General features: G+C 42.4%; 1 protein-coding gene across 1 annotated transcript in view; it reads right to left on the bottom strand.

Moving 5' to 3' along the window:
• Positions 1 to 14,329, bottom strand: part of Pip4p2 (phosphatidylinositol-4,5-bisphosphate 4-phosphatase 2) — a 55,040-nt gene that overhangs the window by 21,845 nt on the left and 18,866 nt on the right. The window contains 3 exon segments of the mRNA XM_055603365.1: positions 313 to 407; positions 409 to 420; positions 5,256 to 5,404. Of these exon segments, the coding sequence (XP_055459340.1) occupies positions 313 to 407; positions 409 to 420; positions 5,256 to 5,404 (256 nt within the window).

Genomic DNA, 14,329 nt, shown 5'->3' with positions numbered 1-14,329 from the left:
CAAAGGTAAATTCACTAGTTATTTTTAATAATTTCAGTGAGCCACTGATTTATTAAAGCTCATTAAATACCCACATAAGAAAAAGAACATATCCATTGTTCATTAAAAAACATTATATCCTACAAATAATTCTGACTGCCAAGTTCTAAGTACATCATCTCTTTAACAACAGTAACAAGAAAACTCTGTGCTCTGTAATAACTGAGGATAAAGACTGCCTGAAATAAAGCCTAGTACACAATGACCCTTAATTAAATACTTGTTGAATGAACAAATGAATGAATGAATAAGGAATGAATCTTTGTCTCTTACCAGTTGGGTCTCGGACATCCTATTCGCCGAGATGTGTCCTTACAAATGAGGAGACAATTACAAGGGCATCTAACATATTTCTTCCCTGTTGGGGGGGGTTTTGATTGGCTAGATAATGGAAAAAAATGCAGATATAGGAAATCAACCAAAATACAAGTTGTCACAAATTGTGTTTAAGGAGGAGAGGATTACTTGGAAATCGAAGGCCCCACCATGCTACCAAAGTACAGTCTAAGAAAGAGTGTACTGCACATGGTTCCAAATAGCAAAGATGTTGGTGGGTAAGCACTCAGAAATTCAGGGACTGTGGGAGTTTGTTATAAAGAATACATTTCAAAATGAGTTTACCCTGGCCTTTTCATCGGATACGAGTAGGTAGTACATGCTAGTTGTTTTCCCCTTAAAGTTCACAAGCAAAGATCATATACCTGTTCCCTCAGGTAAGAAACACACACAGGGCTCCTGTGCCTGGTCCAACTCTATAGAAGCCACAGCAGAGAAAAGAGGCTCATTACATCTTAAAGTACTCAATAGAAGTGACTAATTTTATGGCAATATCTAACTTAAAAACTTGCAGAGGCTCTAAATACTAGTATTTTTTTGTATTTACATTAAACTTAAAGTGAGAATAAAAAGCATGGAAGAGAGCGTTCCTTGAAATATTAGAACTTAAGCCTCCTACACTGGATAGTCACAATGAAAAGAACAGATGTTTCCTGTGGTGCTCCTTCCAAAACACATGACCTGAGGACACAGGAGACATCCTAACCTGAGAGACAGTCTACAAAATAGTTTGCCTGTACCAAAAAACAGAAAAGCAATCAAGACAAAAGAGAACAAACTTTCAGAAAAGAGAATGTTGAAGTCAGGTGGCAACCAAACGCTATTTGTGATTCTGCTCTGACTTCTGAAGAAGTCTCTCCTCCCTGAAGCCGTTCATGAGGCAGCGTGGGGAGTGGGACTCAGGTCAGCGGGGGCTGATGTGCAGGAGCACTCGCTACTCTTCTGGCTGGGGGGGGGGAGTTTAATGCCCAGGGTCTTAGCCATCTGCAACTCCAACTCCAGGGGCTCTGACCCCCCCTTCTGGCCTCCCTGGGCACTGACACACACGGTGCACCGACATCTGTGCAGGCAGCACCCCAACACTTAAAAAAAGGAAGATGGAGACGCAGAAGAGAAAAAGAAAGGCAAACAAAATTGCTAAAATAAAAAAATATTAGATGGCAATATGTCGTCAACGTTAATTTTCTGTATTTGGTAAATGTATGCCAGTGAAGAGAAAGAAAAGCTTGTACAGCATAAATGTTAACATTAAATAAGGATGATGGCCACTTAGAAATTCTTCATATTTTCCTGCAGGGAGTCCTTAACAGGACTATTCTAACAGTCCAACTTGCAGTTTTTCATTCACTTGGTGATGTAAAGAAGTCTGTGTTCGGGAGAAAACATACAGAGGCTGTTGAAGTTTTATCTTCTTCAAGGCTAGCAAAGCAGTATGCACTATGAGATTCCCTGAAGAAACTGGAGTGAATCAGCAGCGAGCCACAGCTCAGCCACTTGCTCCACAGGGAAAATAACCCACACTGCATGGAAACAATGCTGCTGGTAACCCGGGGTGTTCAGCAGGCTAAATACATACTGCGCTCTGTGTATATGTAAATGCATTCGCCTCTTACGGGTATATTGTTGCATACGACCAGAGAAATCAAAGTGTCCATACATATCATTCAAAAAAATTCAAATGCTTAAGCAAATAACTGTCATAGAAATACACAAATGATAGTAAAAATTCTATAATTTATTAAATTATATTGTAGGTAACTACACCTGAATGCTTAAAATTCACAAACATCAAAACTATATACATGTAGAGTATAAAACAACAGGAAATACAGAATTTGGGCTTATATATGTTTGTTATTTATTTATGTGATTCAAAATTTACCATAAAATAAATGTGTTTGACGATATATTTTTCACACATATTTTATTACTTTCTCACTCCTAGACATCAGTGCCTTCCCTTATAACACAAGGCAACTAAGTTGGGTTTTGAGTACTAGTCCTCAGTGCCACCGTGCGTCATGTTCTGTTGGGTCTGCATGGGAGAAGGAGAGGAGAAATGTGTTTGAGCATGTCTGCTTGCTTTTCAGATTTGTTTATTTTTATTGTATGTATATGGCTGTTTTGCCTACAGGTCTGTCTGTGTATTATAAGTGTGCAGTGCCTATGGCCAGATCAGGGCAATTCCAGGGTCCCCTGGAATTGGAGCTAAAAAGAGTGTTGTTAGCTGCCAAATGGGTACTGGGAACTGAACCCAAGTCCTCTGCAAGGACAGCAAGTGCTTTTAACCGTTGAGTCATTTCTCCAGCCCAAGCACATATTCTAAAATTATTATTTGGTAAAACAAAGTGGCCTGGCTGGGTGTGATGGTGTATGCCTTTAATCCCAGCACTCAGAAGGAAGAGGCAGGTGGATCTCTATGAATTCCAAGCTATCCTGGTCTACATAGTGAGTTTCAGAACAGCCAGAGCTACACAATGAGATCCTGTCCCGAATAATAACAAGAACAACAATAACAACAGCAATCATGAAAGTTGTGCTGCCAATAACGCTACTGTTCTACATAGAATTATACATATAGTTCTACAAAGCTGGTGTTATTGTAGCATGAAGAAATCACACTTTAAAATATAAAACCCTCAAGATACAGTCACTCAACAGAAAACAGAACTGGGACTCACACTGCAGTCTCTGAATCCGGGGCTACCCGTTGGCCACAGGCCATTTTATCTGACAGACATATCGGGTTCCTATCAGAGCCGCCACCACAGAGAACAGACACCCTGAGGCCCAATTTCAGGTGGTCGGGAAAGGATCACAGTAGTGGACACAGACAGCAGGTGTAAGGAATTTGGCTGTTGGGCCTGAGCCTATTTCATTCATTATCTCCAACATTTTCAACCTAGAATTCTCTGAAGCCACTCCTGGTGCCCCACAGCTCTTGAAAGCTTAAGACCAAACTTCGTGTGAGACATAATCTAGTCATGTGTCAAGGAGCTCCTCAAAACTTTCTTTTCATTTTTCCTCCTCTGTAACCTTAAAGCTACAAAACAAGACAGTCTGATTACATGTTTTTAGCTTATCTAGCAGTTGCACAATTGTTTACATATCTTTACTCATGGGGAGGAGGGGGCTAATGGGGAAAAGAGTCAACATGATTTCCTTTAGGTACCAAAGTGGTTTTCTTAGAACAAACTGCACTGGTCCCGTACAAATGAATCGCTGGCTGACTGACCCTGTTTGCTAAGCTTCAGTTCCAGCATGAATGGCCTAGTCTGTTCTGTTTACTTCCAAAGAGTAAACACAAAGTCTTAAACCTTTTGTGTGTGTGTTTGCTCTTATCCATTAACAAAAGTGGGGCATGGCAACATATTCCCAGGAACTAAACAGGAGATCATGAATGAGCTTGAGGGCGCCTGGGCTATGTGGTAAGATGATGTGTCCAAAGGGACTGAGGAGATGGCTCCATGGGGGGAGGGGAGACTGCTGTGTAAGCATGGGAACCTGAATTCAAATTCCCAACATCGACTTAAAAAAGACAGGCATGACTGCACACACCTGCAACCCCAGCACTGTAGGTAGGGTACGGCAGAGACAGTCAGAGGTAGAGGAAATTCTAGACAGTCAGCCTAACCGAAAGGGCAAGCTTCTGCTGCAGTGAAACATATGGTTTTAAGGGAATAAAGCCAAGGGTGAGAGAGAAAGACACCCTAAATCCTCCTCTGGCCTCCACACATACATGGTGCCCCCTCCTCCATACACACACAGACACTGTCTCAAGGAAAAAAGACAAACATAAATAGATACCACAGAGTGAAAGAAGACTTTCTTATATCCAAGCAGAGAGTCAAAGCTGTCTTTTAAATTTAGTACTTTTGTCTTACCCTTTCCTTTGCTTGCCTAGTCTGCAAAGAGCACAACAGAAGGTGATCCTAATTAAATTCACCAGCTATGCATCAACTTCCACACTAGCTAGCTTTGTAGTTATGAATATTTATCATGATAAACTTCCCTAAATGATCTAGCCCTTGCAGGAAAAGAATATCAGCAAGGAAATACACCACTTTATGAATTAGAGTTTTGTTTTGCAACTTTCAAACATATGAAGCCCAGTATCTGTGATTTGTGCTTCTTAGATACAATAATCACTAGCAGAATGCTTTACAGTTTTCCAAACAGGAAAACAAAACAAGAACCAAAATTCAATTCCTATTTAATTGCGAAGTTCAAAAGAGACTGAAGAAAATTTAAAGTCTAACTATGCAAGTAGGAATGGAGAGCAACTAAGCAGTATAGCCCTCACCAGGCATTATTTGAGAGGGTAAATTTAGTTATGCTTCTCAAAGAACAGCTTTTTTAAATGCCCTTCAAAAATAATGCTCTTCAATTGTTTTAAAATTACATTGCATTAGTATCTAGCAAGTGCAATAAAATACTAAGCTAATTTACAAACAAGCAGTTTGGCCCAAGAGGTAGTAATAAATTTATAATCAAAGAAAAAGAATACTGATATGTATATTAACACTTCTGTGCATATTAAAGATAAAGACCACACCTGCAGTAAAGCCCTGTAGATTTGCACTAAAACAGAAACGGACAGATACTGAAGAGAAGTATAAATGCCCACAATATGTAAAGAACCACAAGGACGTTATATTTAAGTTAACAAAGACAAATGATAATGGTGTTATCCCAAACATGTAGAGGCATCCTAAAAGACAGGTAGAACAGAAATGAAAAGGATCATCGTGTTTGTACACTGCCCACACTGACACTTACATAACATTAAAGAACTCCCTTGAGAAAGAAGACAGCAGTTACTGACCTACACTTTTTGCTTTTCCAATGCTCTACGCTTTTTCATGGAAACCGCCACTTACCGTAGCTTCATTGCAAACTGTGCACTTAACCACGTGCTGGTGAAGTTTGCCATCAAGGTTGATCAGCGACTGGCACACACGACAGTTGATCACGGGAACACCACTGGCTCCTGGACTGGCGATGGCTGTATATGGTGGTGGGAGTTCCGCTGAAAGGATGTACACCCCATCAGTCTCTGAGCTTGAGCTTAGAAGCGTTAGGTGGACTACAAAAACATTTCCTCCATATTTAAGATTTAACACTAGCTGACTGGTTCTAGTTGCATGTGACGCTGTTGTCTAGCATAGTGATTCTTAACTCTGATAAAATCCAAATATGGTGGCTGAGGGTCTCCTGTGGTGGGGAAAGTTCATTTACTCGAAATACCCGTCCTATTCCTTTGCATTCAACTGTGGAGTTGGTGTTAGCAGTTTGTGCCTAACCGCAAATCATATACTAGTGCACCTGTAATTCCAGCACTTGGTAAACTGAGACAGGAGGATTGCAAAAACAAGGACAACCTGCACTACTACATAGAGCTCAGGATCCCCATGCTTTGGGGATCAGTGGGGACAATGGGACCGAGACCTGCTTGGGGAATAATCACAGTTACTTATGGCACTTAGGGCTTGACACCCAACACTCTGTCTAAATGACCAACCCAGAGAGACAGCACTGTAAAATCTATTCAGTGAAGAGCACCTATCCATCCACAGGTTGATGCCTACAGATGACTCACAAGAAAAGACCAAATAACTTCCAGCTGTTACACCGTTAGAAGAATCCCCATTCCCTCCCAGAGCCAAGATCCCCTCAGCAACCTCCTCTCTAAGAACTTGACTTTCCCTGTATTGGGTTTTTGTTTGTTTGGTTGGTTAGCTTTGGTTTTATTTTGTTTTTCAAGACAGGGTTTCTCTGTGTAGCCTTGGTTGTCCTGGACTTGCTTTGTAGACCAGGCTGGCTGTGAATTCACAGAAATCAGCCTGACTCTGGCTCCCTAAGTTCTGGAATTACATGAATGTTCCTCCACATTTGGCTAGAACTTGCCTTGAAGTGTATTTCAATTTTCTCTGTCTGGACCCTTTGTAAATTATTTTACCCATTCATATCACCAGTCCTCCAGACACTGTTTCCACATGGCAAGAGAAAGTCTCTGTCAAAGAATAATAAATTTATAAATACAATTTCTCACTACCAGAAAACAAAAATGGACAATAAAAGTGAAGTCTTATAATCACTTACATATAAAATACGTTGAATACGGTTGTGTTTTCTCTACATACTGGGTGAGTAAAAAGACTGACTCTGATCACAATATAATCAGGATCTTGAGAAAGTTAATTTAACCCAGGCAAACTGAGCAGAACAGGATGGGACAGAAATGGGGATTATCTTAATTTCCAACACAAACAACATAAAGTAAATTTAACAATTTCTAGCTTCAAATGTTCACTTATCATTAAGAACTTTAAAATGAGACATAGAGGCTTAAGAGTAAAATAAAATGATGTCTGAAACAAGATAATCCAGGAACAACACACACACATACACACTCAGAAATGGAAATGGATGAAACAAGGGTAGATAATGACAGCTGACGGACATAATGATACAAACATGTGTTTCACACACCTTTAACCTTAAGCTGATGCTGAAGCCTCCTCAGGGAAGAAGACAGACTCGTGTCTGTCCCTCCCTTCAGCTATCACACTATCAACTGTGAATATGTCCATCCTGTCCCAACCTGCGCCCACCCCCTCCCCAACTGTAATAGGAGTCTTTTGCTAAGCCAAAAAAAAAAAAAAAAACCACTGGCATTCTGGGTATAGACAGGGATCTTACAAGCCACAAAAACCCTAGGTTCTTTTCACCTTCAAAATGAAGCATCTTTAAGACTGCATTTTCTTTAGACAGGGATTAAATAAAAAGCTGACATCATAACAGATCTCACAGCTAAATTTACCCTTTTGTCATGACTTTTTATACATTGCAAGATGGTTACAGGTGAGATGAGAAGGAAATGAGACCTCCCTCCCAATCAACAGTCAAACTGCAAACACATCCCTTTTCCTTTACCAAACTTTGTTTCCTGATTCCTTTTCAAATATAGGTGGAAGAAGGTGTCAGGTTCATAAGCCTAAGTACCCACAAAAGTAAAACTTCTGGAAATTCCCATAACTCAAAGATAAACACAAACACACGTAACTATTTCTTGCTGTTGTAGTTGTGCTTTGTGAGATAGAGTCTATATCTGATTGAGTGGGTAAAGAGTTTCAGAATCACTTGATAAACTGATGTAATGCAAGTAAATCTCACAGGGCTGCACCTCTAGACAAGACCACAGGCAACAAAGAGCTTCTGAGAGCATGAAAAACTGTCAGAGAACAGTGCAACCAGCATATTTACAATCCACACATGACCTTTTTATTACATAGTGTTATTACACCGGTTTGTTTTTTCTTTTTCATATGACTAGCAGCAAGTGATGTACAGTCAAATGACCCATAGGCTGGACTCCTGGAGCAGCCAAGGTTCTAAGCCCGAGGCCATTTTGAAATGATATTACTGTTTCCGTTCCTGGGAAGCTTGTATCAGACAGAGCACTGCCAAACACTGAACGCAGCAAAGAACTCTGCATGTCTTAAGTTAGACAAATAGTTTGAAATCTTGAAAGGATGTTAAGGTTGGTGTAGAGTGGCCCATAATGCTTGAAGACAAAAGCGAGTTAAAGCAATGGTGAGGGAGGAATATGGGTTGCTTCATCTATGAGAGCTCAAGAAAGGAAGACATTAGTCTGAGGAAGAGTACACACACCACCGATGGTGCCCGAGACAGGCATGGTGATGATGCGTGTATTCTTTCCTCAGACTAACATCTCCTTTCTTGAGATCCGATCGAGCAATCCGTAAACGGCCATGCCCTGCGCTACCCCGGCCCTGCGCTACCCCATGGCCATGAACCTCAACAAGGGCCACAAGGTGATGAAGACCCTCAGCAGGCCGAGGTGCAGCCAGCAGACTGGGTGTCTCACCAAGCACACCAAGTTCGTGCGAGACATGATCCGGGAGTTGTGAGGCTTCGTGGCCGGCCACCAAGCTTCTCAAGGTGTCTGAGGACAAGCATGCTCACTCAGGTTCATCAAAAAGAGGGTGGGCACGCACATCCGTGCCAAGAGGCAGCCGGAAGACCCGAACAATGTACTGACAGCTATGAAGGGCAGCTATGGCAGCCAAGAAGGAATGATGCCCCACCCCTCCCCTCCTCCCAAAACGTGCTGCACAGAAAAAAATTAAATAAAATACTACAGACATCTCTAGAAATTCAAGACACACTGCTTTGAGTTAATAAATGGTAGACGTTACAAATAGCAGTTGTAAAGTAATTTCCTCCCTTGCCTTGACCTTGAGTTATAAAGTAACAGGAAGTACTTTTCCCATAAACTCAGGACCTCTTCTACACTGAAAGACAAGAAAGAAACGTTTTTTATTTTTCATTGAATTTATTTATTTATTCCTTACATCCCAATCGCAACCCCTCCTCTCCACCAGGTCCCACCCTCTTCCCCCTTTCCCTCCTCCTCTTCTCCTCAGAAAAAGGGAATACCTCCCCCACCACACCTCCACCCCAGCACATAAAGTTATATCAGGACTCTAAGCACATTCTCTTCCACTGAGGCCAGACAAGGCAGCCCAGCTAGGAGAAAGGGATCCAAAGGCAGGAAACAGAGCCCATGTCAGAGACAGGCTCTGCTCCACTTACCAGGGAACCCACGTGGAGACCAGGCTGCCTATCAGTTACAAGTTACATAGATGTTGGAGGGGACCTAGGTCCAGTCTATGCAGACTTTTAACAACTAAACATAATCTAGGTACACACACACACACACACACACCAAGCAAGTGCACTAGAGATGAGGGATAAACTGACCACTACAACACTAAAGAGTACCCAAACAGGCAAAGGCCTTTCTCCCAGGAAAATTTCAATGGTGGTTAGCGATATGACTTAGTGGTAAAGACCTTACCACAGGAGCATGGAACACCCAGTTCTAATCCCCAGAACCCACATAAAAGCAGGCATGATGGCAGCGTCCCGACTGCCAAGATGGGCAGTGGAGACACAAGAACCCTACGCTTTAAGTGTCAGCTATCCTAGTATGCCTGGCAAAGGGACCTCATCTCAAACCAGCTGGAAGGTGACAGCCAGCATCTGAGGTTGTCGTCTGACCTCCACTGCACTCATGACAATCATGTGCACACACATACACATATACACACAGACATACACACATACACACAAACATATACACACATGCACACGCTTATATACATTTACACACACATACACATGTACCATACATATATACATACACAACACAAAGATTTTTTCAAATTGTGGGAAAGAGAAGGAAGGAAAGGAAGGAGGGAGGGAGGGAAGGAGGGAGGGAAGAAGCAGAGAAGGAAGGGTGGGCTAGAAAGGTGGCTCAGCAGTAAAGAATGCTTGCTCTTTTTCAGGGGACCCACGGTTCCTAGCACCCAATGATAGACAATTCATAAATCACTTGTGATTCCATCTCCAGCAGAACCGATGCCCTCCCTCTTCTGCTCTCCTCAGGTACCTGTATACAAGAGGCATTCACTCACCCAGATGCATACATGTAAATAAAAAAAAGAATAAAGCACGTTTATTAGTATTTTGTCATTTTTTTTTTGTGTGTGTGTGGTTGTTCTGTCTGCATGTACATTCCTGGTACCGAAGAGGCCAGGAAATGCATCAAAAGCCCTGGGAATGGAGTTACAGCCAGTCGTGAGCAGCCATATGGGTGCTGGAAATTGAACCTAGGTTCTCTGGAAGAGCAGACAGTGTCTTTTTGCTTTTGAATAATAAAAATGTCAGTGCAGTAACAATCACTTGAAATGCAAAATACAAAATCTTGTTTTTCTTGTTTGACAGATTAAAAATTATTGTGCAAGTTTTTGAGGATAAACTTGCATTATAATTTTTAATCTGTCAAACAAGAAAAGTCTTTAGTGACAAAAAAAAAAAAAGTGTTCAGGGGGCTGGAGAGATGGTTCAGAGGTTAAGAGCACTGGCTGTTCTTCCAAAGGTCCTGAGTTCAATTCTCAGCAACCACATGGTGGCTCACAGCCATCTATAATAAGATCTGGTGCCTTCTTCTGGTGCATAGGCACTCAGGTAGGTGGAATGCTATATAAATAATAAATAAATATGTTTTAAAATGTTCAAATCTGCTCTTTTTCTTTCTTTTTTTTTGAATTTTATTTTTTTCTTATCACTTATATTTTATTAACTCTGTATCCCAGCCGTGTCCCGATCCCTCAGTCCCTCCCAGTCCCTCCCTCCCTCATCTCCACCGTGCCCCTTGCCAAGTCCACTGATAGGGGGGACCTCCTCCCCATTCATCTGATCCTGTTTTATCAGGTATCTTCAGGACTGGCTACAAAGCCCTCCTCTGTGGCCTAACAGGACTGCTCCTCCCTTGGGGGGTGGGGAGGCCAAAGAGCCAGTCATTGAGTTCCTGTTAGAAATAGTCCTTGTTCCCCTCACTATGGGAAACCAATTGGTTACTGAGCTACCACAGGCTACATCTGAGCAGAGGTTCTAGGTTATATCCATACATGGTCCTTAGTTGAATGTCAGTCTCTGAAAAGACCCTGTGCCCAGATATATTTGGTCCTTGTGGAGCTCCTATCCTTTCCCCATCAGACTAACTCCCCTTCTTTCTTATGATTCCCTGTACTCTGCCAAAGGTTTGGTCGTGAGTCTTTGCTTTGAAAACACTGCTAGTTAGAGTCTTTCAAATGCGCTCAGTAGACTCCTGTCATACGTTCAATGCACATCCCATCTGTCTTTCTAAATGAGGATTGATCATCTTACCCCATGTCCGCTCTCTTGATTATCTTTTTTAGGTGTACAGATTTCATTATGTTTATCATATCTTATAGGTCTATATAAGTGAGTATATACCGTGTTTGTCTTTCTCCTTCTGGGATATTTCACTCAGGATGATCTTTTCTAGATCCCACCATTTGCCTGCAAATTTCATGATTTCCTCCTTTTTGATTGCTGAGTAGTATTCCATTGTGTAAAAATACCACAATTTCTGTACCCATTCCTCCATTGATGGACATCTGGGTTGTTTCCAGGTTCTGGCTATTACAAATAAAGCTGCTATAAACATGGTTGAGCAAATATCCCTTTTGTATACTTGAGCAAACTTTGGGTATATACCTAGCAGTGGTATAGCTGGGTCTTGAGGAAGCGCTATTCCTAATTGTCTTAGAAAGCGCCAGATAGATTTCCAGAGTAGTTGTATCAGTTTACATTCCTACCAGCAGTGGAGGAGGGTTCCCCTTTCTCCACAACCTCTCCAGCATGTGTTGTCCCTTGAGTTTTTCATCTTGGCCATTCTGATGGGTGTAAGGTGATATCTCAGGGTCGTTTTGATTTGCATTTCCCTGATGGCTAATGAGGATGAGTATTTCTTTAAGAAAAAGTGGGGAACAGCCTAGAACTCATTGGCACAGGAGACAACTTCCTGAACAGAACACAACAGCACAGGCTCTAAGAGCAACAATCAATAAATGGGACCTCATGAAACTGAAAAGCTTCTGTAAAGCAAAGGACACCGTCATCAAAACAAAACAACTGCCTACAGATTGGGAAAGAATCTTCACTAACCCTTTATCTGACAGAGGACTAATATTGAGTCTATACAAAGAACTAAAGAAGCTGAAAAGCAGCAAACCAAGTAATCCAATTAAAAAATGGGGAACAGAGCTAAACAGAGAATTCTCGACAGAGGAACATCGAATGGCAGAGAAACACTTAAAGAAATGCTCATCCTCAAATCTGCTCTTTTGAGCAAGCGGTGGAACAGCCACTGGTGGTAAATCGAATGGGCAGCTCCACGTAGCCTAAGGCCTGTCTGGCCTGTTAATGACTCAGCCCCAGCACTGTGGTGACGGCACCTATTTGGCTATTGTTTACTACATCGCTACTAACGGTCTAGGGAGTTCATGAAGCACTGTTTATTGGGTACAGAAATGTCTCTTAGAGATATAAGACTAAATGAATATATCACTACCAGTTTCCTCATAGGAGAGCTTGGGTCCTTACAGAAGAATGGCTGGTGGGAAAGAAAAAAGCTATCTTCCTTGTGGTGGTGGTGGTGGGGGAGCTCCTTTTAAACCATGCTGGGGGGTATCAGGTTGACCCAACACACAAATAAAATCAACAGAATGGCAGCTACTGCAGCCTAATTGCTCCTGCAATCAGCACTTCAAGGCCTTTCATCACAATTTCTGTCTATTACTGTTGCCCTAAGGTGATTTAGAGACTCCTCGTGTACTTTTGGCCTTTCTCACCCAGACTTTACCCTGAGGAAACCTTCAACTCCAGCTCTGTCCCTCTTAGAAGAGACTTGTAATGCTGGACTCAGTTACTCCAACAATAATTAGGATTTAGATTTTTCTCACTTCATCTTCTTTCACTTTTAAAATAGTCAAGAAGTCACTAGAGTTGTACCTCAGTGACGTTTTCTAGATAAAAAGGCTACTGTGATCTCAGAATTGCAGCTCACCATTAAGTCAAAAAATTCCATTTTTAAGAGTCTTGATAGCCACATAAGCCATGAACATTTTCCCTATGGGGTTATATTAAAAGATAAAAGATCCTTTTCTTCTATGTATTTGCAGCCTTTAATTCTAAACAAGTCTGCCAAATCTTCAGGTCTGTCTCATATCAAGAATGAGGTTTTTTTCCACTGGAAAGAAAGTCCAACACCTGGAGATCCTATGGCTTCTGCAATAGAAGTCGCTGCCAGATAGGCAAAGACTTTATGTTGGCAGTGGAGGGGATGGAAACCGGCAAGACCCTGAGAGTGAAGGCTTCAGAAAAATCAGAGGTGGGGTACATGGACAAAGACAGAGATGAAAGGGTCGGAGGATAGAGAAAATTCGGAACAGTATAGAAAAACGATTTGTGGTAATAAAAACCCCATAGAGAAACTGAGGCTCCTAAAAGAGACAGAATGAAAGTGCAGGGATCAGAGGACACGCTGCTCCGGGAACCCTCAGAAGGGAGTGGTACCACCTCACAGTCCCACAAGTGATCAGACAGCAGTTTCCCGGCACCAGCCTCGGCATCGGCCATCCACTCTGCCCAGAACAGTCCCTCCGTTTTGTTAATTCATCCTATTGTCTTAGTACTCTTGGCTTTGAGACACATTCTCAGCATTTTCAAGGTTGGCCCCGCCTCACTGGGCTGCTCTGACCTTTGCCACCTCAGTAACTCCTCTCCAAGGCTCTTCAGTGGCAATGCCTGCCCAGTGACTCCACCTCCTTCCCCCATGCAGTCACTGTACCCAGCCCTCCCGGCCCTTGACAAAGACGCATGAATACCAGAAATATGACATCACATTAAAATTTGAGATGGTCCAGGATCCTATTACAGAAGGAGCTGCCCAAGAGGAAGGCCTGCATTATTCTCCCCCACTTTCCATTTCAGGATCCCTTTCTTCATGCTCTTTAGCCGAGTGTGGGTTAAGGACACAGTCAGCAGAGCTGTTAGGGGACAACTGCTTTCAGTGGCTCAACACAGCTCAATAGAGAGAAAAGGGAAGATGCCTCTCTGCTCCTGCCCTTCTTAGAAACCAAAGAAATTACATTTCTTCAAGAGAGCCTTGGGTGCTCCCAGAACCATGCCCCTGTTGGAAGGAGGGATCTGGCACATATCAGATTAAGACAGAGTATTGGTGATCACATTCCTGACCCTCACCCTGGAATCCAAACCCACCATTCTGCGTTGGGAATGTGGAGCCTAGAAAATGCAGGCTGCCTGACTCTGCAAGCCGCCCTGCAGATGCTGTTAGGAGGTGCTGGAGAAAACCTGCCAAGCCCAGGAGGAAAGCATCTGTCCCTTCTACTACCTGTTTGCTTCCTGTGAGCTTCCAACCACCTGCTAGTTTTCTAAATGTCACCCTAGGAATACTCCTCCAGCATGGCTAGAGCACTCTCCCATGGCGACACTGAAGCCTGTTTTCGCTCTTCAACTACCAACGTGCACCAAGTTC

The sequence above is a fragment of the Psammomys obesus genome, unplaced genomic scaffold (genome assembly GCF_907164565.1).
Source record: "Psammomys obesus unplaced genomic scaffold, mPsaObe1.curated_primary_1811, whole genome shotgun sequence".
Taxonomy (NCBI): Eukaryota; Metazoa; Chordata; class Mammalia; order Rodentia; family Muridae; genus Psammomys; species Psammomys obesus.
Note: the sequence above shows the minus strand (reverse complement) of the source record. Positions and strands in the feature narration are given on the sequence as shown.